Below are 27,689 nucleotides of genomic sequence, written 5' to 3' on the forward strand. Positions count from 1 at the left end.
GTAATCTAATGATAATCTATGCAATGCGATTGTTATTATCTGTTTATGTTTCAACGGAAACTATGTTCTGCTTAATTCAAAAGCGCAAAGTCACGAATATTTTCCGATATCCTTGCGTATATTATTCAAAGGACATCATATAGTTTATGCTGATAAAAATTACTCTGTCGTGTATACTTTCTCTTTTTTTCCCCGTGATATCTAAGATACCCAACTTCAGCTCGTTCAGAAATTAAATTTCGTCGAGAGAATTTCACTATCGATATCATGAAAACTGTGACCTACCGTAATTCTAAACACAGTTAGAACTTTTGAAAATTTTACCGGATCTGATTTTTTATTTTCCGCTTTTGAACCACTTTCCCCCTTCTACTCTGTATGTACAAATGACCATAGATTACGTTCGATTCAGGTACATAATCAGCGATTGAGGAAAAACAAGAGATTTATAAAGTTGTGCCGTGTGAGGGCTATGTGACCTGAGTAAAGAAACCAACATACGCACAAGGCGGAAGTCACACAGGTCGCTTATGTTGCATGCTCGGTCTCTCGTCTGCTGCTCCGCTTGAAGATTGTGAGCGCGTAATTTTGGTCATTTCCCACTATGCAATGAATGTTTGTCTCAACAGGACCTTTTCACGCAATTTTTGTTCCAAATTATCGAGACGCAGTCGATTTTGGTTCAAAGAGGGTGACACCGCCGAAGTGTCCAAAGTGATCTCCGAATCAGATGTTCGAGCTTTTGCTGAGCTGACGGGCGATGTAAATCCAATCCATACGGATGAAAAATACGCCGAAACTACCAGATTTGGAAAGTGTGTCGTGCATGGTGTTCTTATACAAGGGTAAGTAACGCGGTGTTTCTTCTAAAGCGTGCCGTAGACTTTCAATCGCAATGTTGTCCGATATGTTCTCACGGGTTCGTCGCCAGTATAGCAGACGACAATTTGTGACAAATCTTCCCCTACATAAGGTTTCAAGTGTAGGCCTATTTATACGAAACGAATCACCGAGTTATGGAGAAGCACGTCATAGCATAAGCCTTATTGCAGAAAATGCCAAAATTTTTGCTGTGGTTTTCCTTTTTTTTCCTTTTTCATTTCATTTTCCTATTTTCTTTTAGTTTATGAATATGATATAAAAGTTTGTAAATTTGATTTGATGTATTACACTGAATAGTTCAAAGGGCCAGTGGCTACAACCTTTGATGATTTTCTCTCTATTTTTTTTGTATGTCAATTGCAAGTTCTTGTGCTATCCCCCAAGGCATTTTGAAACACCCACTACTGAACACTAAATGCAAAATGCAAGTTGCTATTTTCTTCATTCGATTTCTAGTTCGGACCAGAACTCACTTGTCGACAATAATAATGCAAACTTTATGCACTTACATGCTGAGTTGGCAAGCACTGTATGCAATATGCTGTGAGCAGTAGAACAGGAAACTTGGGATGACATTAAAAAAACAAAAATTGTGAATAAATATCATCAAAAGCTACTGCTACTTGCCCTCTAACTTAGCATATTTATCCTTGTTTTATAATTTTATGAAACCCAAGGCATTATCTTTTGCCTTCTTACTATGCACTGTAGATTAGAGATATTTGTAAACAAGTTACATTGCTATCATGTACATGTTGGCAAGTACTATAAATAATCTTCTCTAAACAAATTTTCTTGTTAGACTGATATCAGCAGTCCTTGGAACAAGATTACCAGGATCGGGTGCAATCTTAGTTTCTCAAGAGATGAAATTCCCAGGACCACGTAAGCAACAGTATTGTATCACTATCAGGTCTTACGAAATCTTCTTTATTGTAGTAAAAATGCGCGTCAAGGTTACAATAAAGAGTTGTTGTCGCAGAGAATCATCACAGCACTGTTCTTCCGGCTTTGATGTGTCTTGTCCAGCTGTGGTCACAATTTTCAAGCATCATTTAATACTGCAGCTTCTAAGGGATCATTTTCATTGCCAAGAATGGCATTACTACAAAACAGTCTAATGATAAACATAACACTTAAAATAGATATCCTTAAAATAATAGATGGAGTACCCTATTAGCTTTTTGGAATGTAGAATCTATACATGTAGTTTGGAATCCATCAACAAAGTCAAATCATTCTGGTTAAAGTTACACAAAATCTCTCTCAGAAAGAACTGCGCTACATCTCCGGATATTATCTATGCACGTAAATTTGTCCAGTAACTCCCTTTTCTGACACAAAGAAGGGGGAAATTCCTGTCAATTTTTTTTTTGAAAAGAATACATCGTGTTGAAGGACTATCAAAGCTTTGGGAAGTCTTCAAATAAAACAGTGCATTAAATGCATTAAACAATGCATTACAGCTCCACAGCACTAGTACACTGTTACTTTGCATTTTTCCATTCACAGTATAGACTGTGACAGTGTTGCCATGTCTACCTACCTGACCTGTCACTGACAATGATGTAAATATCAGGCAAATTTGAATAATAACTGCTATCTGAACAGTGCCCTCATCAATGCACACCTGAACTAAGAGACCATTATTCATTATTACTAAGAGACCTGATGGCGCCCCATAAAATCAGCAGGCTTTACTGCAGTATCGGTTGGTGAATTCAGATGGGTCAGTTTATCATATTACTTTGCTGTTGCTTTATTTTCACAGACTCCCTAACCGTGCACATGTCTATCTTTAATCTATATTGCATATATCAGGTGCCACCAAAGCTGTTTGTGTGAAAAGGTGTTTGTGGACAGTTTTTCAGCGGGTGGGCAAATTTCGAAACTAATCAGCGGGCGGGGAGAAAAAATCGATATTTACTGTGGGAGGGGAAGAAATTTCATTATTTTCAGTGGGCGGGGAGAAATTTTTGACAGTGGGTACCGGAAAATACGTAGAGGGAGGGGAAAGCCATGGTTGATGATAGAACTTGAGGGGAGATTAAGCACCTAACTTAGAGGGGAGCAATGTTCTAAGGTATACTACTAGTTCCTGGCACGGTTTTGTGTTGATGTGGGTTGCCTAGTGGGCATCTAGTGGGCAACTGGGAATTTCAGTAGTGGGGAGAAGGCAGTGGGGAGCGTGAATTGTTGTGGGGAGTGAAGAGCAGGCAGACCATAGATACTGGAGGGCAGTGGGCATCAAAATTCAGTGGGAGGGCACATTTGCCATGTCTGCCAGTCCGAGGGCAGTTACAAACAGCTCTACTTTCCCCTCCAAATTTAAGGTCAAAGTCAAAAATAAGTAAAATTGGTATATCAGCCTTCAAAAGATGTTTTGTGATGATTTTGCGAAATTGATGAAATTTACCAGTTGGCGGCACCTGATATATAGCGTTACAATGGTAGCCACATTTTGGGATGTACACCAAGCTATTATTTCTACAAACTAATTTACCCTTGTATTTCTTGAGTAAGTGTAGTAACATACAGACAAACATCACATCATGAGCACAAGAATATGATGAGATTTCACTTGGAAACTAAGCTCATGGAACAGAGCCTCCACTGAGGCTTTAGTCCATTCACACTGTAATTGTCAATCTGTTGATCTACAATAATTTAAAAAGACGTTTCCTTTTTATCTTTGCATAATTTGGCATTGATGAAGGTATAAAGTGTTCGGCCCATAATTTTGTACTCCCGATTTTCATAGAATTGGGGAAAACTGGAACATCAAAAGTGAAAGACTCAGGTTTCTACATTCAACAGCATTAGAAAAAAGATATGAAACACTCATTTCAAATTAATTTTCATGAAGAAGGGTGAGCAAATTAGTTTTGAGAGGGCCTCTATATCCCTTCAAAATTTCTGTTTTTTGCTTTCGAAACCTAGCAATTTCATCAACACAAGAACATAGATCTCAGAATTAGAACATAGATCTCAGAATTTAGTATTTAGTGATGTAATAGTGAAGCATTGCCATCCAGATTTTCAATATTTCATAAATAACAAATTACCATGCTGCCTAGCTTACAGCAAACATACATTGTGTAAGTCAATGTTACTTGTACGGAAAACGTAATTCTGGTGATATGTGATTTTGTGATATCATTGAGTGAATCTGTATAATAATTGCTTTACTTTTTTCAGTCTTTGTAGGAGAAGAAGTCATGGCCAAAGTGGAAGTGAAAAGCATTCAGAAGGCCATTATCAACATGGCTGCTACCTGTACAGCAGCGGAACGTGATAAGGTACCAGTAATCCATCTTAACTGTCTTTCTTGAGATTCATAGTGTCCTGTAAGCTGTCATTTTTCTCACCCAACCCTTGATTTTGCAAATTTCATGTCCACTTTCTTGCATCACTACAAATCATGTGACATCTTCTGTGTTCAATTCTTGTTCACAACCATCATGAATCTCAGACAGTGTATGTTTTTACGGGCATCAATCAGTGTCAACTTTGAAATTCCTGAACTTTTAGTATGTGTAAATTTAGGAATTTTGTGAGTCAATACAAATTCATCATTGAGAACACCCTTGAGTCAGTTACATGTCAAATTGTCAGATGGGACACATTGGCAGATATTATAAATCAGGGCTTTTCAATCTACTTATTGATGTGAGAAAAACAGTATGTCATCTTAAATTTAGGGAGTTTATCAAAAGTGACTGAAACATCTTTCATTTTCACGACTTTCATTGCAAAATCCTACATCATCATCACCAGCAAGTATGCATGATCAAATGCAGGTTTGCCAGAATATAAAACTGTATGTAATTTTGAATATTAGAGTTATCCTACCTTTACGTGAATATTCCCCTAAAAATACACGTTCTGGTAGACAGCATACACATGGAACTATTATCATTATGCTTAAAGGTTCTACATAATTGATAGTCTACATTTTCTGTATTCATCATGATTCAGCCTGTGATTCACATCATAGCTAATGCTGAGATGTGCACTTTTCTCTGATTCATACATCTGACATAAATGAATGCAACCTTGTACGATAAGAGCTTCATCAAAATGACAGCACAGCTTGTATGGCCCCACCCCATGGCACTACTTCACGTGGTTCAAACCGGAAGCAAACAAAAAAGAGCACAGAATATTCCTAAAAAAATGTTTGTCCTCCTACAGCAGTACATGTATTAATGAAAAATATTCTTGGAGTCAAAGAAAACTTTCTCAAGTCAGCGATGTGTGAGTTTTGCTAAGAAGGTACTCTGTCAGGTAGAGTGATCCACATGGATGTGTTAGACACACATGAAAGCAACGGACAACTGATCTTGTACATTAAAACTTAAAGCCTGCCGCACACAAGAGAATTCAGCTGAGCAAAATTTCATCAGAGGCAAAGGGAACTGTAAGCATTAGAAAGATTGGTCAGTCTATCTTGTCTTGACAACCTTTGCCATGTATCAAACCACACGCGACTGTTTCATTTTGTACTGTCATGTGATTTAGACGCATGTAAGCGCTATAAAAGACACGAGGAAAATCTTTTTCTAAAGCATGCACTGTGAGGAGTTTTTCTGGTGTGGCAAAAAATATCAAACATGTTGAATATTCTGCTCAATGGCACAAAAAGAAAACCTCACGGAAAGTCACCTGCATACAGGAGTAAAGTGGCTGAGCAAAACTGCCTCAAATGGAGTATTGCTCAGCTAATATCTCTTGTGTGTTGCAGGCTTAAAGGGACAGGTTTTTTATCAGCTTTATCTCTGAGCAACTTCCATAAATGTGCAAAACTTTCAAAGGAGGACAAAGGACTAAAATCACATAAACACTCAATATCAACAACCGCCAATCCAAGAACCAGTGTTGGAGGACTGCCTTGAAATGTTAACATTACAGATTTTCTGCTAGGGTCGGGAAATGCAGGTAAATCATTGAAGAACTATAGCAACAATAAGTCTGTTCCCCATCATCTGTGCATCAATATACCACGAACTACCACAGTAAAGTAACCTTTGACCTCAGTGACATTAACAGGCTTACCATCCTAAAGAACCTGCATAATTTCATAAGCCCACATGAAATTTTTTACCCATCGGGTGTTACTTGTGCAAACAGTATCAAAACACGCTGCTCCAAAGTGACCCGTAGGCCTACTGCTGGTAACAGTCCTGCATTGTTTGAAATTTGACATGTGAAATACATCATTCCATGTTTCAGATTGTGATGTCTGGCTACGTTAAGCTGTACATGCCGCTGGATTCCTCTGAAACCAGTTCACAGCAGGTGATGAAACGATGATCATGAAATAAATCAGCTACTTGGTGACATTGGAGGTGAGACCCCACTGCAGTGGCATACCGCTGTTACAATGCCCTAGGTGACACAGTCTGTGTAAAGACTCACTGAGTGTAATGGGGTTTTTAGCAAAGAAGAGCCAACATTCAGTTTTCCCTTCATGGGTCAAAACCCATCATTAAAATTTGCAGGCCAAGTAACAAAATTTGTTTTTAAATAAACATTTGGTGAATTAAATGAAATGTCTATTATGTCAAAAACATTCACTTGGACAAAAGGTGAACTGTAATGTAATGCTTTGTCTTGTCAATCTCTTCAACTACACTAGTAGAGAAGGACAAACTTTTCAAGTCAAGTCAGCACTTTGATAATTGATTTTATTAAGTAATTATATCAACATAATACATATTGGTTAAATATAGTCTTATATCATCCCCCTACAGCAGAATTGTTTCTAGAAATCTACCTTTGGGACCTCATCATTTTAACTTACAAATAATTTTTTGTGTGTGTGTATGCAGTACAAAGGTAAAGCAGGATCATACACAATAGTAAATAGTCTATCAAACTGACCATTATGTAAACCAACAGGACATGTTCACAGGAAGGACTGACAGATCTTTGTGAAATGTATGGCTAACAAGCTATGTTACAATTTTTACCTGGTTTAATTCTATAGACAGAAAAGCTTCCTATAGAAATTATGGATATAATGTGAGATACTGAAGAAGTGTAAAACGAATTGTTTTGAATTGTGAGTTAAGTATTGATACAGGTATCAAAAGATGCTTTCTTTTTCTGACATAACAAAAATGGTAGGTTTATCCAAGTACATATGGACTCTACTATTTCAGTGTAAATGGAATCCTAATCAATGTCCTCACCAATCTTTGACGTGTTTAATTCTGTACAATGATAATTTGTTCAATGACAAAAAAAGCAGAAGCTTTGCCCTGAGTAAATTGACAATAAATTTTTTTCACAAAATATACCTGTGTTTGCTGCAAAATCTGGACTTTTGCAGAAAATGAAATGTGGAATTACAAAATGCAAAAATGTGGAATTATGTACCAAAACAAATTTCATAAATATGTGTCGCAGAAATCAGACGCAATACCACATCTGTTGTCTTTTTGTCTGTCAAATTTCCGAGTAGATTTCATACCATGAAATTATCATTTCCACTGAGACCAATAATTTACATTCAGTGAAGAAACATTTGGAGTTGACTTGGCTGTTGAAGCACTACCATCAATTCCTAAGTAAGCTCTAATACACCGTAACGGTGAACTGTACGCAGAGCTGGTACTCTCAAAGGATTCTGAAGTTTCCAATCTTTGTAGAAAGAAGTACTGAACAGAGAGGCGAACTACGATAACAAAAGGCAGACTTTCTGTCATTAGCTTTCTCTTGTGTCTGCAGTGACACCGTACTGCTGCATTTAACATTTGATACCAAGGATTCTGCTATAATGAATCCTTTTCATGCAGTCTCACCATAGCATTCTAAATACAACTTTTTGTATAATAATGTTTGTTTGTTTGTGCTCTCATTCTCCATTGGACATACAGGAACTAAAGGGCAGTCATACCATAGCCCTCTTGACAAGAGTTTAGCCCTCCAAGAAGACTTCGAACACTTGTCCACTCATACAAACGGTTGCCAAGGAGTGCCCTTGGATTGCTTTCCATGCTCCATTTATACGGTATGACGCAGAAAAGTAAGAATGTCATGAGATCCAATTCCAGGCATTAAGTAGTCCCCAAAAAGTCAAAGTGTACATATTCTCCAACACAAACATTTATCTTACAGATTTCAATTCAAGCCAAAGATGTCAACAGAGAATGCTGCTGAATTCTATTAACAAGTGAAACTATTTGTGTCCTCAAAGTTAATAATTCTTGGCATCCCTGTAAAGTTTTAAAAATGTCTCAGTGTCCGGAACTTCTGTACAGCCCCTCAGATTATTAGGTGGCCTAATTTGATTGTATCTGGTCCAATCTCCCTTACAATTAATCCAGGGCATAATGTCTATTTTTTTATGAAGAGCGTAAGAAACTTCTGTACTGATGAGGTTAGGGGTCCCTGCCCCTGGCCCTCTGGTGATGAGTCTCATCTCATCGTCATAGCAACAGTGCTGTGCAGCCAAGCTGGTGCTGCGCATAGACAACTTTGAACGAATGCAGTACCGAGCAGTGGGCTTGTATATGTCAAGTCTCTCACGCCTTTCGCTCGCATCCATCCAGCGAAACATCTTCTGTTTCTGATGATCCCAGATGCTGTCGTTGTAGGGAATGTTTGTCGGATAGAAGCAGGGGCAACTGGGAAGGTCCTGCAGCATTGCCAGGTAGGATGTGAGACTTTCGCTGCGGCACTTCATCCAAGCTTCACAACTATCATGTCCTGTAAAGCATGAGACCAAATTAAACATACATGAATACACCAATCGGCGAATAGCAGTGCTATGGGAATATGAATTCAAATGTATACAAACAGATTGGCTCACACTATGCAGTGATGACTTCAGAAAACAAGCAGCTGTATAGCCTGAGGCAGTAATTACTGAATGGCAAAATCAATCTCACGTTGGTACTTGGGAAGGGGAAAGATGTGGCAAGAGTTGGAACACACAGTCAGTCATACTTGCATATATCACAAGTAGTAGTTTTTAGAACATAATGTATCACTGGATTGCATATGGCAATGATTAGGATTAAAAGAATTATGTTAATTCAAGACAAATATGTTGTTGTGATTATTTATGATGATAAGAATAACAAGATAGTTGCATTAATGGTCATTGCGGTATGTTCCTTTGCACGAAAACATGCCTGAACCTCATAAATTGGCCTAAGGGAAATTCAAACCACAGGCTGATTGTAAAAGGTGTATTGATCTCTATATTCACTCGACTACAGTGTAGTGAAATTTCTATTTTGTAGGATGGTTCGGTCACTTTGACTTCATAAAGCTAGCACTTGTTCAAACCGCTTGTCAACTTTCTACTTCTTAGGTACAGCTGTCTGTTCAGTGGCAACTGTGGAGTGAAGAAATGAAGAATTTCACCCTTATGTGAGGAGGGCAAACACTTTCAGTTCCTTGCCGGTGGAGATTCCTCACACAACATGCCTGCATGTCATTGCCAAGGACAAAGAATTTATAGTATCATCACGCATGGAAGATTTCTAAGTCATTTCTCTGGGAACTTTCTGAAATAATCAAGCTCCCAGAGGGCTTTGACATCTCCTTACTGGAGGAAACAGCGTGATCACATTTCAAATCAGAAATGCGATAGGCTTGTACATCTTCTGCTTGTGCTAGTGTGTCCCCATGTGGTTAAGAGTGGAGTGAACTCACTGACCTGTCTTGTTTAATTATTTGTATTTTCTAACAGCGCAAACAAATCAATCCTTGAAGTGCCACCGACAGCTGTGGAATGATGTCACGGTGCCATTGGCTGAAAGGCTGGTGACGTGTTTAAAAAGTGGGCAGTGATGTCACCAGTTTCGTAACATTGCATTTATTTAAGTTTGCCATACACTTGTAAGTGCAAAATGATCAGAATTTAAGATGCATACTACTGGTTCTTGTTTTTGTTTGTGCACTGATACCTTTTTTCTCAGGGCAGTGAGAGGAAGTGTATTCATATGACAGGATGTACCACAATGATTCAAATGCCACATCCTGACGCAAAATGTCACAGCAATCCACCAAAATTGTGTTTTCTCTTGTGCTTTCCAAAGCAACAAATATGTTAAGCACAGACAAAGACATCAGTACAGCATCTCCAAATTTGTAATGTTTCAAATGCCAGGCATGGCCATATATTGCTCAATCAATGTTCAGTCACTGTCAAGTTTGTTTGATATCCAATCACATTTACTGTCATGTGGTTTCAGTTTTACCATTAGTGGATTTCACAAAGTTTTGTCTATTATGCTTTTTTCAAGGTTTCAAATCAGCCAGAATTTAAATCAAGCAACTACTGAATAGCCTTACACTATTTTCATTTTAACTCCTCAAAACCAAGTCCCACCGGTCTATCAGTTCAAGTGTAAGCTTTACAAGTCCTTCTAGACCTTCAAACAAAAGGACAGAATTTTAGGACCACTCCGAAAAGAAATCATAGATAAATTATATTAGTTATCCAAAGGTACTTTAATGTCATGAAAGAACTGAATCTGTTAGAGAGAAAAATTTATGAGCTGAAGGAAACTTGAATCAACTTCAACATCTAACTTACCTATTTCTTCCATGACTATATCAGAATGAGAAAATACTCCATACTCCCCGGCATGTCCAGTACCCTCCGTTTGCCTCGAATCGTCTGTGTGTTGAAACAGATAAATGACTTCAAAGTAAATCGGCCGAAAATATCTCGAGGCATTCTGGTTGGGTTACAGCTGGTCTCAGTCAACTCTGCATTGATATTGCACCACAAACGAGTGTCCATGTTGTGTATAGCATGTATACTGTGACTGGACGGTGCAATAAACTTTCAACTACCAACTCTTATCCACGAATAAATAGCAAAATATTAACCCTCTCAATTCATTCTCTTCATTAATTTGTAATGCCATTACTTTACTTTTATCATTGCTCATGTACATTGAATTTGGTTGCCTTATGTAACCTACATGGCTTATTCCTTTGTGGTACGTTTTATTTATAAACTAGATTGTTATTGAAGACCCTGCTTTTTTGTAGACATTATATACCTCCAGAGAATACTCCATTCCAGTGAAACGTGTTTTAGCCTGAAAAACAAATTGGTTTGCTCTATTTAAGGTAGTATGTGCCTCAAAAGTGAAAGATTTAAACTTTCGCTCAAACTTACCATGAGGAATCTTTCAAGCATTCTCGTTCAAAATCAAGAATAAAATTCGGGGGTCACCGTGCGAATTTTGGTACTAGAGAAACAAATAACCCAAAATTTACCGATATTTAAAATTCAAAATGGCTGCCACCCCTGCGTTAATTCTATGGAGAAAAACAAAATTTTCGAACTTCGGAAAACTAAGCCGGTGAAAAGTTTTCTTACACCAAGAGCTGTAAAATGAACCCCTACAAGTGGTAAATCAGAAAAGAATTGTGAAAGTTTGAGAGTCTGAATATCTGTCCCCGAGGCACATTCTACCTTAATTTGAACTATAAGCTTAAAGATGAAGCATCAAGGAGTAAAATGTGTGTCTGTCCTTCTGCAAAAAAATAGGAATGCGAAGATACGTTTGTTTACTGTACTCAAAGCTAGTGATACTCTTAGACTAATGAGGTGTGGCTTCAGTTTGCATTTGTGAAGCACCGGTGTTCCTCAACTAGATATACCATCTTCATACTTTGGTAGGCAAAGTTGGTCAGCAAACACTCCCATATTCTACCTCATGAGTTTTGACCTAACCACTCAAAGACATGACACCTGTCATCACAACCCTAAATTTTTATGAACAGTATCTTGAAAACCGTCAACTTTTGTAAAGATTTATAAAATATAGCTCATATTTTAGGTACGCAAATACATAATCATGCCTGTGCAAGCGTTATCCAAAGATAGAACCTTTTGTCGGTATAACCTTTGTGGCCTGGTCTTTCCTGCGATGTACAACCTGATTTCAAACACGTATCAAACATGCAAATAAGATATTTTGCTATCGACATGTCTTACTACACTGATCTGTTCATTTCAAATAATCGATGTCGCCAGCATCAGCTGCATCAGTTTCACAGTAGCCACTGAAATATGGTAGAACTTTACCATTTGTCACTAATTTAATCGATGCAAATTAACTTGAGACATGCAAGCCACGCCCACAAAAAACTAGCAACTATCCCAGATAGAAAGATCTGATATCATGGTTATGGGCGCTTGTGCGCTCACGTTATCGGCGGCATGTGGACGCTCAGATCAATTGCTTAAAAGTTAAGTTGTTGTTTTTGAGCTACAACCGAATGAGGGCTAAAACGGCATTAATTTTCACCGTTTCCCTCTTTCAGTAACTTGTGTGCAAGGAAAGTTAAAAAAACACGATGAACCTCCTTTGAATCGATTTACTAACATACGTTTCAAATGTCGGTGTCAGAAATTTATCAGAATTGTGCAACATTAACAACAAGTTCTTGTGTTGGACTCCATCGGATATAAAGTGCTGTGAGTATGCAGCACCTCTAGGCTGATTTACCGCTCGATATTACTTTCATGTATGACCTTGGGTCATTCCCATTGTAGGAAACGTATCATCTTTATCACTATCTACGTTGCATTCGCGTACCTGCAAAGGTACGTACTGGCGAGTAAGAATTTGTTCACACAGGCTGACAAAAGAAGTGTCAGAACGAAAGTGGGAACGTGACAAATATTACTCTGAGGGAGTTATATTGATCATTATCATTTACCTGGACACTGTTCTCTGTAGCAATCCCGTGACTCTGTGGATGTGCAGGAATTCCCACAGCTTCTGTGCCGCTCTTTAGTACCGCCTCCACATGTTGCGCTGCATTCACTCCATTCAGACCACGGACCTCTGTAATTCTTGCTATCTCTATTGTCCGTCGTCACCTCCTTCGAAGTATCTGTGAGGGGGCAAAAAGAAAGTGTGCGGGTTATTAAGAGAATGGCACGCATTCAACACAGGCAATTTAATTACCCAGAGGTGTTACTGTGACAATGGCATGGGCATTCGCTTGACTTGTGATCTAATCTTGTTTTCTAGACACCTTTTCGTGAAAGGACTTTGTTTGCGGACTCTTTGTATCGTCCAGGTATAAATTACGCTCTCCTTCGCCATACTTGATCGAGCCTTACTGTGTTTAGGACCAAACTATCCTTTTTATCTCATTCCGCTGTGGAAGAAGAAGAGAACAATTTAGACGTCCCCTATCATTTTCCCTTTGTCCAAAGATCGTCGGCGTCAGAAAGATGTCGGGGTGGCAAATACCCACCTTTATTATCACCAGCTATGTCAGTGGGTGCCACATTGTAGGAGTAATAGTCCTCGGTTGGACCTTCTGAGTCCTTGAATTCTACTGCTTCAGAGTCTTCTTCACCGTCATCACGATGACCGTAGTCATGGTCATCACTGCCATCATCATCATCATCATCATCATCTTTATCACCACCACCTGCATCATGATCCTCATCCTCAACCACCTCCCGAATACCGCCTCCGTTCTGATTTTGGAATGCCTTGGCGAATTCGTCAAAATTCATGTCTTGCCCGATGGGAAAGTCGTTGGGACCCGCGTCTTCCACTTCCGTGTATTCCGACGATGTGTAATTTTCGTGAAGGATCTCAATGGCCACTTCTATGTTCGGGTTTTGTCTGGTCAAATCAAGCGATCCCCCATTATTGTAGTCGCTGCTTTGAAATAGCTTCGCGTAATCCCTCGGCGCAGAATCGTTCTCCGAGATAAGTTCCTGGCGTTTTCTTTCGCGGCGGTGTTTCTTCTTCAAGGCAAATCTGTTTTCCTCATTAAAATAGTCATATGCGGAATAATCGTCATCCACGTTGGCAGTGTCTCGTCCATGATTCACCTTTGTTACAGCCGTCGAAAGGTCAATGTCAACATTAGTCCTAATTGGTTTTGGAGTAACACTGTCCAAGGTTTCACTGCCATCATGTTCCTTCTTCTCATGAAAATGTTTCTCCTTCCTCTCCCTATTTCGCCTTTTATGTCGATCTCTCCTTCGCTGTTTATCACGATTTCGTTTCCTATCTTTCCTCTTCCGTTTATCCCTTGGTTTGTTGTGTTTGTGTCTGTGTGGGAGTGTGGCTTCCTCCCCGATGTCTCTATTCTGACCGTTCGCGGCATCCGAACTCCTCCGGACTCTCAAGTCACGGTCGTGTCCTTTTCCCATGGCACCGTACAGCGCCCTTCTCACCAGCTCATTTACCGATTGCCGCCTTCCTGGAAGACTCTTTTGACTGTTCGCTATTATATCGTCAGTGTTCTGTGAAGCAATCTCTGCACTCTCGTCCGTCACACTCCTTCGTGCTTCCCGGGCGTGCTCTTCTCCGTGTGAAACCTGCAGGATAATAGACACACATTTTTAATCAACTTTTTTTAAATAAAATGCGTTAGAGGTTATCCGCTAAGCGACCTTTGTGCATGTCATGGAACCCAGCAATATTTGTCAACTGGTACGAACGTGTGAAGATCATCTTGTTCACGACGAAAGTGTGAATGGGAGAGAAAGTGAATCACGATGGGGACATGTGGGGACCGACACACCGAGAGAACCGTTTGTCGCGCCGACTGCGTGTGTGTGTCAAAACATGTCCTGAGTCCGACTGTTTAATATTTGCATTCCATGTCTAACTAGGTGGGAAAACTCTGAAATTGACATTTCACACACTATGGTTCGTGTTCAATGCTGTCATCGACGAGGATTTTCATTGCATGGCAAAAATGCAACCAATAAAATTAGATTTGAGGTAAAAGGTATATCTCTAACCGCAAGAATTGTCTTCGTGTCTCACTGTCTAATTCCAGCTTGTGCCTAAATGTTTCGCAGACAAAGTGTATTTCACAGTTCAACGTCCCTTATGCTATGATAATACCCACGACCCAGTGAAGAAGACACATGCGTAAAAAAAACACTCTGTCTGCATCTCAAAACGTTGCTCAACAAAAGGTAGTCCTGAAAGGATTCAAAACATCCGTCTTGGTCCGCAGATGCCAGAGTTCTACACGTTCGATTGCCCGAAGGTCACAGGGTTAGAGTGTTTGGTTTTACACTATATACAGTGGAGTGGAAGGCGCTGTCCATGGTTCTACAGGCAGAATGTTACTTATGCAAGACCTATCCATAGACCCTGTTTTTGGAGGGTCTATGATCGACCATGGGCGAGCATTTGTGCGAAGCTGGGTTAAGAAGAGCTACATATCCGCGTTTACCGTATTTCGTGTGGCATTTAAAAAAAATGCGGTCGGGAGACTTTGAAATCAGTACCTCTTCTGTCTTATAAACCTCTCTCACTGTATTACAGCCCGTTTTAGGAGAAGCTTCAGTGTTTAAACGTTTCCATGACAAATGATGATTTAATTGTAAATGGGAAGAATATATTTTTTTCTACTTGGGGGCTGTGACCGGCGTCATCGACGAGTTGTGCACCATGTGGTTGATATGACAGTGGGATTAAGTGACCGTAAAAACGGTGAGGAAATCCTCGACATTCCTCAGCTCTCCCGAAGCGGACAACCAACGATATGGAAGTTACAAAATGCATTAATGAGGTGTCGATTCGCCCGCGTGTTATTTTGAGAGAGAGACAAAAACAGAACGGAGATGATCGCCCAGTGTTGACTTCTGTGCGGTCTCTCTTTATCCCCATTATTCATAAGGCGAGTTGCTTTGAAGGTCGCCGCCGATCATCGCCGTCTCACCTAATTGTTCGCGGAAAGCCCATGGCCACCGCTGGAAAGATAATAGTTACGCTGAAGATGACACCAACTATCACCGTCTGTTTAAACCAATATACCTTTGAGATCTGCGTCGAAATGGAGATGCCGATTTTTTTTCAAGCGTTCTCAGCTTCAGAAGTTGCCGACGCTAACAATCCTACTAATGTGTGCGATGTTGTTCCTTACTTCCCGGCTAATATGCAAAGGGCTAGATATACTATACGTAATCAGCCACATACTGCTCATAGGCTCAAAAAATTCTTGCATATATTATCGTGAACACAATCACTTCCTCTCTACGTGTTTCAAGCCGCTGTCCATACCAGCCAGGTTTTTTCCCTAAAATTCTGCTCAATAGTAAAGCAGCAAGACTAAACAAATCAAATCAGCAAATAACTGGGAAAATTCCCTTTCCCCCAAGCCTTGTGAAATTTATGAAACATAAGAGCAGCTTGCCGACACAGTCTAAGCCTCCTGTAGTCCCAAGGCGCAACATGTTCTAACGGTAACAAACTCGCTTACGCCTGATCCAAAAACCTAACAGCTGCCACTTGTGAAGGAAGGTCTTTCAGTGCCGACCCTCTCAACCTCCTGTCTCCGATGATCGTTAACAAGATGAAGACAACATTTTGGTGGAATGTTGCTACGACTTTCAAGGATGCCGCATCGGGCAACGTCGCCAACATCGATATATTCAGGCTCCCGTTTCCTTTGTATGTCTTGCGATGCTATTGACTCTGGACATGTAATGAAGCAAACTCGACCCCATCCCCTCCCCCATTTTTCGATCAGAGTCGGTTCCTCTTTTTAGATCGTCCAGCAAATATACAAACATTTGGACTTCAGCGGCTGCCGCTGTACCATCAACAATGGAAAGAATCCCTCCTAATCGAAAACACTCGGCTTTATTTGCTTGTAAGCCGGTTTAATCGAGCGTGATAAATTTTCAATTTAGACTGTCCTGTGCGCAAGCCGCAAACCCATCCACACACACCCTTGTAAGAGCATTAAACGGGTCCTCCACCGAGTGGCATACTTGATACTGTTTGCCGAAGTCTCTGAAAATCAAGGAAAACTAAACCGTGCAATTCGTACCACGCTTTGAGGAGTTTCAAATTGACTGGAAGTGAGCCAAATTAGTAGTTATTGTGCTGACCCTGTAAATGATATACCCATAAACCGTATGAAGACAATCGTAGAAAAGAGATTGGTTGAAGTCGTATTTCATGGAGATTGTAAGTTCCACGGGGACGCCCTCATAATTCGAGGGCCGAATGATGCAATTATTGATTATCTATTCGTACTCAGCAGCCGAAACGATAACCTAGGAAACCTTGTGTTTGACGAAAGTCTCTGAAACTGACCATAAAAGGTAAATATATGAGATCAGAGGTTTATCACCTCATCGGTCACATTCGAGCGTGGTAAAGATTTCATTACATGGTAGACAGTTCCGTTCTTCAAGTTAGTTTAAACTTTATAATGGGTGGTAAAACCCGAATATGATGTTCGGATTTAACGAGAGTGAGCAGTGATGTCAACGAGTCCTTTAAATAGTGGCGTCTGCAATTTTCTGTTATCATCCTAATCTTGATATGCCCGGGGCAATTTGTAGATAAATCAATTAGGGCGTTTTATCTGAACTTCACGGATTTACAGAAAAAATAAACACATGAAAATGCCTACCTGCTTTTGAATTTTTTCCATCCGTAGTGCGTAGCTTTCACAGGTGTTCATCAGCGCCACGCCAGTCACGAATATCACTGCCATTCCGATGACTATGGACAACTTAGGCGACCAGGGGACCATATTGGTCGTCGTGGAGCTCTCCGCCCAGGTAACCAGTCTTCACATGTAGAACGCTTTATCGAACGGTCGTGAGTGAATGTCTGGGAAATAAAAGGCAGAACAATGTACGTCGTTACAAAATTTTCCTCGGGTTAAAAGATGGAAGAAGACCGTCTGTCATCCGGACCGTGGCTCTCATCAGAAAACAAACACTATCACTATCCAGTGGAGATCTAATGTCCTGTGGCAAAGCGAGGTTTAGGCGTTTAACTCAGGACATGTATCCACTGTGAACATGAACATGTTGACAAATGTCTCCTGTTTCCGTGTGTACATTGACTGTCATTTAAAAGGAGGGGGCATTTCGAGCATAAACAAACAGTCAAACCCCCCTCCCCAAATCCGGTTCCGCGATTGGCTGCCGTCTGACAAGAGGCGAAAGCCGATTGGGTCGCTACCCGTCGTGGTGCATGACTGCCTTTTCACACACAGCTGTGGAAAGTATCAATCAGGTGAAAGGTCTATCGTCTTTAGAGGACGAGATGATTGCCCTAAGAAAGCCTTCCAATCGATGCGTTCCAGCCCCTCTGTCTTCAGTGTCCCACATCAGTGACTGCATGCCGCCGGCAACCCTAATTAATAAATATCAATTCATGCGAATAAACAACACATGAACGAGTGCACTTGAAAGGCACGCCGACCCGTCCTCTGAATATCCCTGGAGACTAGCGAAGAGAAATTGTTCATGTGGTTCACCTGTTCTTCTGTGAGACAGTCTACCTCGAGCCGCCACGCTGGGATCTTATTTCAGGGGCGTAGCTGTGAGAGGACGAGAGTAGTATTGCGGCCTGTCGAGTACCTCCAGCGACTGGTCGTAGAAGTTGCCATCGACATACATTCGGACCATATGCGCCCTTGATTCGGCAAAACACACATTACATGTAAAATGAGATCGAGATTTGCTGTTGCGTAATTCACAAATACTTGGAAGGCTATCGGTATCACGAAAAGAACAGAGACGATCACTGGTATTGTTTTCTTCTTTTGTGTAATGAAATTCATACTCTGCGTACATATTACCGTTCTACCCACCATTATGTACACATACATACATACATACGTTCGTACATTCATACAACATACATACATGCATACATACATACATACATACATACATACATACATACATACATACATACATGTACACATACATACATACATACGTTCGTACGCAAATAAACGTGAACAGACGCACGCAAGGCTCACTTACAGATTTTATACAGTAGACCACACAGTTTCGATTTTTGATTAAACTTGTATCTACGATCCCTATAGTAGTACTCAAGGTCTGGCATTCATACTTTAGGTGTTCCGATGAATAGCACCGTGAAATGTATATTGGCTGCAATACAGCCCCTAGTAACTTTCTTTCTATTGTAATGTGTTCTTTACGACCAGAAACGCTTTGCTTGTAATGGAAACATTAAAATTTTACGTGCTGCCCTTTTCTGTAACCATTAAGAAATATCTCATAGGTTGCGTGTCATTACACAAGTATTTTTTCATGACGATGCTTTCATCGTCGGGTTTCTCTTTCTAAAACAGTGGGATTTTTTTTACGTTTGCTTTCCTGATAATAGTTTAACATAAGAAATCTACAAAAGCATTCAAACAGTGTTAATTGCATTCTTTGTGGTCGACGTAAAATGCGTCACGCGTTGGGAGTAACACTCTAATGACGTCAAGCCCGCCGAAACCAGCGGAGGTAAGCTTTACGGCAGGTTACCGCAAAGCTTGGAGCGTTATAACTTTCCCCCTAATCTTGAGCCTGTGGGGAAAGGCACCGGGGCTGAAAGAAAGCTGCCAAGCGTTAACAACATTCACAGTCGTTTGGAGAGCTATTCAGCGCTGGGACTATTCGCCCCATAGACGAGTGTACAGAAGCGAGAAATACCCCAAGTCTGGAAACAGAATGGCTATAAAAACCGCGCCATGTCACATTCCGTGTCCGATTTCACGGTGAAAATTAGCAAGTTCATCTATCATGCAACCGTCGATCGTTCCCTATTATTCTAAAATTTCATACCTGATACTTTATCTGATTCAAAAACGCTCGTTTCGTGTGATTTTCGGCCGAATTCGACGGACACCTCGCCAAAACCTGGGGGTGAGCAACATTCCGGTCACCTCTTGGGTACCTCCACTTTACTGACGTTGGCGCCGCCTACCCATGAGGGATGACTGGAATGTTGCTCACGCTTATGTTTTGGCCAGGTGTCTCTCGAAATCGGCCGAAAATCACAGAAATGAGCATTTTGTAAGCAGATGAAGTATCAGGTATGAATTTTCGTGTGATTTTCGGCCGAGTTCAGAAGACACGTCGCCAAAACATAAGGCATGAAAAACCTTCCAGTCACCCCTCATGGGTACGCGGCGCTAATGTCAGTAAAGTGGAGGTGCCCAACGTCCACTGTGAGGTGACCGGAATGTTGCTCACCCCCAGGTTTTGGCGAGGTGTCCGTCGAATTCGGCCGAAAATCACACGAAATGAGCGTTTTTGAATCAGATAAAGTATCAGGTATGAAATTTTAGAATGATAGGGAACGATCGACGGTTGCATGATAGATGAACTTGCTAATTTCACAGTGAAATCGGACACGGAATGTGACATGGCGTGGTTTTTATAGCCATTCTGTTTCCAGACTTGAGGGTATTTCTCGCTTCTGTACTCTCGTCTATGGGGCGAATAGTCCCAGCGCTGAATAGTCTACAAACGACTGTGAAACATTCAAACGTTTAGGAGCTGCGTTCTTTTCGAAACTAACTATCCATGTAAAACATCGTTCCCTGTCAATGCGAGTTACCGGAGAGGAGACGTTTTTATCATAATTAGCCAACCTGTGTGGTGCGGTGTGAACGGCCAACGTTTTCACACTGGCCAGACTGGCGTTTTTCACACGTTGAACTGTTCGGAATGTCTTAGACTTGCAGAGTTGCGAGTGTAAGCCACTATGTCCAATCAACTACAAACCATTGCGGTGTACTTTGTGATCAGCGTAACTATAATTAAAAGGACCTTGCCAGTTATCGCCCAGAAAGGTGCACTTTACATAATGAGGGATGCTAAACTCCGAAATTTTTGCCACAAAAACAAACGCACTCTTTGTGTATTGTGTGGCCCTGGTTGTCCCTGAAATAAAATGAATTGAAGTTCTTCTGTTCAGGTGTCCCCGTGGACGCTGTAATGATCCGAGTAAGTTGGTACCTCGATAGATTTGTAAACTTAATAAAGAGACACCTGATGGTATACGGGATATCGTGAACCGCCAGTCAGGCTCCACCATAGACCTTGGATCGGCATCTTTCTCGGGGCTATATGTATTGCATTTTGCAACAATTAGTGTTCTGTACGGCCCCCTGCGAGCACAACGGCGGCACCCAGTGTACACGGTTGTAGTGGTGAATGTAATAGGTAACCTGAGCAGATACTCTGATGGGTGCGGGCGGATCTGATTTGCTTGTTAAAATGCCTGTCATTGAACGCCATTGTAGGATGTTTAGTCACTTAGGCGATGCTGTATACGAGTTCAGCACGGGGGTGACCCGATACGAGTGTAACTACGAGGTGAGCCGCCGTTGTCCTGCATTATCCGGCCACCCCGCGGAGCAAAAAATTGGTGATATTGCGATAATCAGTCTCTTTTATAATGTACCAGCACATCGAAAATGCTTTAATCAATATTTCATATTTCAAAAAGTACAACAATTTGAACGCTCTTTTGACAGATAACACAGTATATCCTACTGAAAGTGGAAGACATTTTGTTTGAACACAGGCATCTGAAATTCCAAAGTGAACTTAAATCTTCGCTAGATTCAGACATAATTACTAGCATATTGTTAATTATACTATTCAGATTTTATGTTTTTTCCCGAATTCTCAAAGTTAAATATACCCTTCATTCTTATTCCGATGGGAAAGAAAAATACGAGTTTGGCCAGTAAATTGCCCACATACTGTAATTTCATTCACCTAAGATATTAAAGTTCAACATTTCGTGCTTGTCCCTTGTAAAGCCTGTTTCCACTTCTTCCGAAATTAGACTGGGCTGAACGTGTAAGTTCGGCAGTGACGGCTGTTTCTTGTAAGCTAAAGATGGCTGTGAAATAACAGTAGAGCACTAAAATCTCCTTTACCGCTAATTTTGACAAGTATCAGCAGTTATGTGTTTTCCGGTGATACAAAGTGTGGGGATTACTAATCCAATGAAATCTCCGTGAAAAAAAAAACGCGTGAGCAATCCGCCATAATCTGTTTGCAGTCCATGGTATATGGTGATTTCGCCTTCTATGCGGTATGAATATAACGTTATTCAAAAAGGTCTCAATTTCACCGACATGTGCATTGCCCACAGTTACAAAGCCGTGTGTGTGTGTGTGTGTGTGTGTGTGTGTGTGTGTGTGCTCCCGAGACGACAAGTCCCTGAACGTTTCCCGAAAGCGGCTAATTTGCGATCACCAGAAAGTTAATTAATACTTCGGATAGTTATTTCCGAATGGACTTCCAGCAAACTGTCGTCGTATTTGATGGGGCTACTCTGCCGTCAGAATGCGGCAGCTCTTTGGAACGGTATCGAGTTCTTCAGCCCGAGAAAAAACATCCAGTGTTCTTGCTCAGTGGAAGGCGCTCACGAGGGAATGTTGGCCGCACTGTGTACACATAAACACTGTGATAAACGATCATCGGTGAACAGGTCTCACCGCGAATTTACTGGGAGAGATTGGGAATGTAAAATGAACCTTTGTCAGAATATTAGTCAGTTCTTGAAAATTAAACCGAGTGCTGCTATATTTAAGATCCTGTCTTTTTGATTCAAAATGTTTCCACACAAACCACATCCCCCGACACACCACAAAGTCTGATCGCACTCACCTCGTTATGCTGTGCCTGTGTATATGTGTGTAACAGGTGGAGCCCCTCTCAGCTGGTGGCCAGGAAACTGGTAAGCTAACCCTTGGAGACAGCGATCTCAATCAAACACGTGTACTGCGATACTGTACGACACTCTTAAAATGCGATGTGAAATCTCCCCCGAGTGTGTTTACCTCGTCACATGATTATTTAGATGTTTATCGGCAACTTCGTCAACTGTATACCGTATGAGTTATGCTTTACTTGGTCATTGCTCTTTTCACTGTATATCTGGAAGCTGAACGGCCAGCGGCGAAATATTCGTAACAACACGCCCGTTCGCCTTTGTTATGCGCACACCTCAATGAATGAATTGCCCCGCAGAATTTCTCACTTTGGTATCCAATTGGGTTGCACTTGTTTGGACTGCTTTCAGGAGATGTTTTGGCTCCTTTCAGAGGAAAGTTTTTCATGCGGTTAATGTCCATTTCTTCATTTTCTGAAAGCAAGTCCGTTTTGCATTTCTCCTTTAAATAGATTCAACATTGTGTCAATGGCGCTAACTGACAAAACCTGCCAACGGGGTCCAAATCTCCTTCAGAACCGCGCACTGGAGACACTCGAGTACACGGCGATCGCGTTGCATATACAGGGCAGTATCGAATGTCAATATCCCAAATCTAAGGGCAAAGCCAGAGTGGGCATATTGCTGACATGTGTACTTAAGCGACAGCATTGTTCGATCATCTACGTCCAGGACAGTTGATTTTATTTAACATCGGAGATTTACATTTACGTTCGGTGTAAATAAAGTTCTTTCTTTGGTACACGCTCCTTGCGACTAAATCCCATTCATTAATGTCGGCTTTTCTAAGTCCTGTGTAATGTGATTAAACCATTGAGAGCTTTCGCCGACATACACACATGTCAGTTTAACCAGGTAACGCCTAAGCGCCGAAAAGCCCGGAGAACGCTCCGTTACTCAAGAACCATCGTGGGTTCCCTCAACGACCAATATACGCTGTGATCAAAACATGACATCCAATCCACGTCTGTTCTGTGACGTTGCCTCAGTCATAACTAATGTCACCCCCACCGTCATTGTTTTGTTTTGTTTTTCAACTAAAGTATGTCTCTCCGCTGAATCAGTTCACTGTTTAAACATAGAGTGAATTTGAAAGACGCCGATTTTTTTTTTGTAATGATGTATATTTTTGTGCCATTATTTATTAGTATCATGTGCTATTGTTCATGATTATCTCCCATGTTATTTGTCAAATATCCATTTAATAATCACTTGCAGTGCCCTCCAGCCGTAAATGACATCTTTCATAAAGTTATGAAAGAGCTTTGATATCACCGGATTCGTTTTTAAATGACCGTGTTTGTTGGTCGGTCTTGCTTGGCGGCTGATTGTAAGGTATGTAAATAAGTTGAATTTTTTGCGACATGTAGGATATGTATAAAGCAGCAGCACGCAAGGATCGTCGTACCGGTGGTTCTCCAAATGTTTCAAACTTGTGCCCAATCCATTGACCTACATGCTCTACCCGTCTTCCCATCCTCGACACGTGCTACTTCAAGCGCTGCGTTTTGCTTCGGTGGGGTTGCTCGTGACAGAGAAAGACATACCGTCAGTGTTTACCTACAGTGCAGAAACCTTAACTGTACAAATTCAATCGGAGCCTCAAGTCGAGACACAGACCATTGTTATGGTTTACCGCTAATCGGTTCGGACAGGGGCAAGTTGGCAAACAAAATTCCGATCCCCTCGTTTGTCGGCCACTGCTTGAACTTTGCCGTGGAATCGATATTTATTCTCGGGCTTCACAAGGTTGGTCAGTTACAGCAGTTCCTTGTGGAACGCGTCATCATCCAGAAAATGTCTTCTTAATTATGTAATAAAGAGCAGTATTGAATCAAAACGTCGTAGAGTTATTTACAATGTACGTTACACGTGTTTTCCTACGGTGGAATGCGCCCCCAACAATGGTGTACTCCGACCTAAACAACACCTGCTTGCATCGACAATGTTATTCAATATAGGTAAACAGGGCTGCCCTTTTATACGACCGAGGTAAATCCGCGGCTCTTTTTGTGCGATACCGCAAAGTTTGTCTCGCTGTCAGCTGTGGAGCGCAAAGTCACCACTCTTAGATAACACGCGGTAAAAAATCCAGTTTATGATACGAAGAATATATCTTAAATGATAAAGTTCTGGAATATCAGAGAGACTGCACCTACCAGAAGCCCGCCCAATTTTGTAATGTCGCGCCCGCACTGCTACACAAAGGGGACCTTGCCCAACTCAAATGAATGTGTCATCGTCACAGTTTTGTCTGAGCGACTTGATTTGAGCAACTAACTCCAATTTCCTTATCACACAATTTACATTAATCAGTACTCGGCGTTTGAACATCTACCGATTACTATGGTTATTTACTTGGCTTTTAAGCCGCGATAACGAAACATTTACGCCCCAGACGAGTAAATAACCAATTGACCGACAGAATAATGGAGGGCCAGTCGGCCAGAGATGCAACTGCTTGGGACGTACTCAGTGACTCACTGGGTCACTGAGAAATGATCCCGGATTGTCGGCTTCATCTAATAGCAAGAAAATCCGATTGACGTTACATAAATGCAGTTAATCACATAAAATACACCACATAACGCCCTAGATGTTATCTGATTGTAAAGCGGATTTTGAATTGAACAAATCGTACAATGCTGACACACAGCCTGACATCATGGATATAAATGTAGAACATGCAAAACTTCACACAGACACATATATATAATATATATATATATATATATATATATATATATATATATTATATATATATATATATAATATATATATATATATATATATATATATATATATATAACACAAATTACTTCAAGTCTTCAAGTACAAAGAAATAATAATATCTGTTACTTAAGTTCCATGCATCCTGCAATCTTCAGACATAAGTGAAATGATTCTCAGCAACACTGATAAATGAGAGTGTTGCTAAGAATCCTCTCACTTCTGTATGAAGATTGCAGGATGCATGAATCTGATATTGTTATTTCTTTGTATTTGAAGTAATTTGTGTTTTATATATATTATATATATATATATATATATATATATATATATATATATATAATATATATATATATATATATATACACTTTAAGTACAAAGTAATAATATGTGTCACTTAAGTTTCATTCATGCTGCAATCCTCAGACAGAACTTAGGATTTAGTAACAACTGAAGATTAAGGTTAACGTAAAGGGATAGTTAAGTTCTGTCTGAAGATTGAAGGATGCATGAAACTTAAGTAACTATATTATTACTTTGTACTTAAACTAATTTGTGTCATTTTATATACATAGGTACATACAAGTATACATCCATCCATCCTTACATACATACATACATACATACATACATACATACATACATACATACATACATACATACATACATACATACATACATACATACATACATACATACATACATACATACATACATACATACATACATACATACATACATACATACATACATACATACATACATACATACATACATACATACAGATGTCTAGGGATATTCAAATGTTCAATGCAAAATCAGAGCGTGAAACATAAACATGTATGAGTAGATGTCATTTATGTGAGGTTGGCAGTTGGTGTGTCTGCACAATGTTGTCCACTCCGAGAATAGCATACCCATAACTCTCAGAAACTCGTTTAAAGCTGAATGGGAACATGACCACAAGCACAGTTAAGTTCCCGCCGACTCAGATAACGGTAAACCGCAAACGTAAAAGACGTCAATTTTCTGTGTAACTGCCGAAACCAACGTTTTGACCCATTTTCAATTGTGAAATACTGTAACGAAGCCAATTTGGCGGGATCTCATCACCAACTTAGAAGAGTTGGAAAGGAAATCTGGCAAAAAGAATGTACACACCTATCTGCCGACGTTAACTATGCTATAGCCGATCCTCTGTCACGGACTTACGACTCCGTGGTTTACATGTAGTTGATACTTGGGTTGTTCTGTTAATCGCTAACCGGTCAGCATACAGCTTTAGAGTTCCCGTCAAGTCATCCGTTGGCGCCTTTTGCCCGTAAATTGGCCCCAACACGGGATGTGATTAACAAAGCGACGTCGTCGGGGTTCAAATTAACGGACGCATGGCTCGTCTGTCAACAAATTGCTGCTGAGCGTTAAACACGGTTGATAGGTCCTTTGACCTTATACATGACTCTTAAGATAATACACCGATGACTGCGTGGCATTGTTTTGAGCGGAATGGTGCTGTTGAAACACAGTGCATCATTTTCATTCCAAAAAGACCTGGGTAATATACTGTTGGACATAATCGACCGTATCGAAGCTCCTTTGGATCCGATCATGCATTTGCTAAAATGGTTAGATTTATGGAAGGAAGTTAATGTGAGATGGCTCTTTGTGGTTTTATCGCCTGAGAATGCAAAAGTGTTCGATTGTAACGTGAAATTTCAAAATTTTTTTACAACGTTCCCAATTATAACTCGCTTTACCTGCTCACGGGCCAATACATGGTTCATCGTGTGACACTGTGCTCCTAGACCGTGATGCAAGTTGCCTTCACGATTGTCCTTTGGGGTGCCCCTTCACCTTGTATCTCAACGCCCAATGATTTAGTTGCCGTGTCGAGCGAACTGGTGAGATAACCCACAGCATCCAGTGTCATTACTTAAACAAGTCACCGTATTTACCCTGTAATTAAGCCGGCGGCATTGATAACGGGTAAGTGGTTTTGATAAAACGGTGCATGTCCAAAAACACGATCAATTTGCAACTGAGATCGGTGCACGTGTAGTCGAACCCAGTGAGTAAACTGAATATCGGAGCAGACTCTGTGGAGAGGTCCCTGGGCGTCATCGTGATTGATGCCCTCTCGGACAAGTAGAACGCTTTAATCTCGCCGATTTATTCAAATGCCACGGTAATTCAAGAACCCCAGAGGGTTCATAACGACATCCGCATATCTATTCGGATTTTCCCACGTCAATTAACGTCAACTTTTCCGTCAACTAGTGCTGTGTATCGCGAGGGCAAACTTGAGTTTTTCTTTGAAATTCTTTTATTCGCCGTCGAGATGACATTGAGTTCAAGAATTGCGTTTCTTGGCTTTCGGTGAATCAAAATGGCATGGATTGTTCACCTTTTTTTGGTTTCCTTGAGAAAAAAGCGAGCTTGATAACCAGAATCGTTTACAATCCCAGCACGGTGTTTTATAGTTCCTCTCTGCTCTGATAGAGCGTATTGTGAATATAACTCAGTAGAGTTTGTAAATTGCTGTCTCATGGAAACATCACTACAAATACCCAGCTGGAAAGTTTG

General features: G+C 40.6%; 2 protein-coding genes across 5 annotated transcripts; one reads left to right on the forward strand and one right to left on the reverse strand.

Annotated features, from left to right (window-relative positions):
• Nucleotides 1-500: 500 nt before the first annotated feature.
• LOC139149583 (hydroxyacyl-thioester dehydratase type 2, mitochondrial-like) lies at nt 501-7,171 on the forward strand. Its single transcript, XM_070721410.1, has 4 exons — nt 501-845; nt 1,685-1,767; nt 4,081-4,181; nt 6,115-7,171. The coding sequence occupies exons 1-4, from the start codon at nt 538-540 to the stop codon at nt 6,193-6,195; spliced, it is 573 nt and encodes a 190-aa protein (XP_070577511.1). The 5' UTR covers nt 501-537; the 3' UTR covers nt 6,196-7,171.
• On the reverse strand, nt 6,544-26,499 carry LOC139149579 (isthmin-1-like). 4 transcript variants are annotated; one of them, XM_070721403.1, is made up of 6 exons: nt 26,268-26,499; nt 17,278-17,480; nt 13,129-14,212; nt 12,583-12,759; nt 10,436-10,519; nt 6,544-8,595 (listed from the first exon to the last, which is right to left on the reverse strand). In XM_070721403.1, exons 2-6 carry the CDS (start codon nt 17,398-17,400, stop codon nt 8,084-8,086), a joined length of 1,980 nt encoding a protein of 659 aa, XP_070577504.1. In that variant the 5' UTR covers nt 17,401-17,480; nt 26,268-26,499; the 3' UTR covers nt 6,544-8,083. The 4 variants fall into 4 exon arrangements, with proteins under 4 accessions (XP_070577504.1, XP_070577502.1, XP_070577503.1 ...); XM_070721401.1 differs by lacking the exon at nt 26,268-26,499 and adding an exon at nt 22,313-22,789; XM_070721402.1 differs by lacking the exon at nt 26,268-26,499 and adding an exon at nt 19,466-19,602.
• Nucleotides 26,500-27,689: the final 1,190 nt, after the last annotated feature.

This window comes from Ptychodera flava, chromosome 14, assembly GCF_041260155.1.
Source record: "Ptychodera flava strain L36383 chromosome 14, AS_Pfla_20210202, whole genome shotgun sequence".
NCBI lineage: Eukaryota > Metazoa > Hemichordata > Enteropneusta > Ptychoderidae > Ptychodera > Ptychodera flava.

Excerpts from the sequence above, each read along its gene's own strand:
- LOC139149583 (XM_070721410.1), top strand. The coding sequence starts at position 538 with ATGCTCGGTCTCTCGTCTGCTGCTCCGCTTGAAGATTGTGAGCGCGTA. Across the intron at positions 846-1,684 it reads CATGGTGTTCTTATACAAGG|ACTGATATCAGCAGTCCTTG; the intron begins GTAAGTAACGCG and ends TTTTCTTGTTAG. Across the intron at positions 4,182-6,114 it reads CAGCAGCGGAACGTGATAAG|ATTGTGATGTCTGGCTACGT; the intron begins GTACCAGTAATC and ends TCCATGTTTCAG.
- LOC139149579 (XM_070721403.1), bottom strand. The coding sequence starts at position 17,400 with ATGGTCCCCTGGTCGCCTAAGTTGTCCATAGTCATCGGAATGGCAGTG. Across the intron at positions 12,760-13,128 it reads CATAGCTGGTGATAATAAAG|ATACTTCGAAGGAGGTGACG; the intron begins GTGGGTATTTGC and ends GCCCCCTCACAG. Across the intron at positions 10,520-12,582 it reads CTACAGAGAACAGTGTCCAG|ACGATTCGAGGCAAACGGAG; the intron begins GTAAATGATAAT and ends TTCAACACACAG.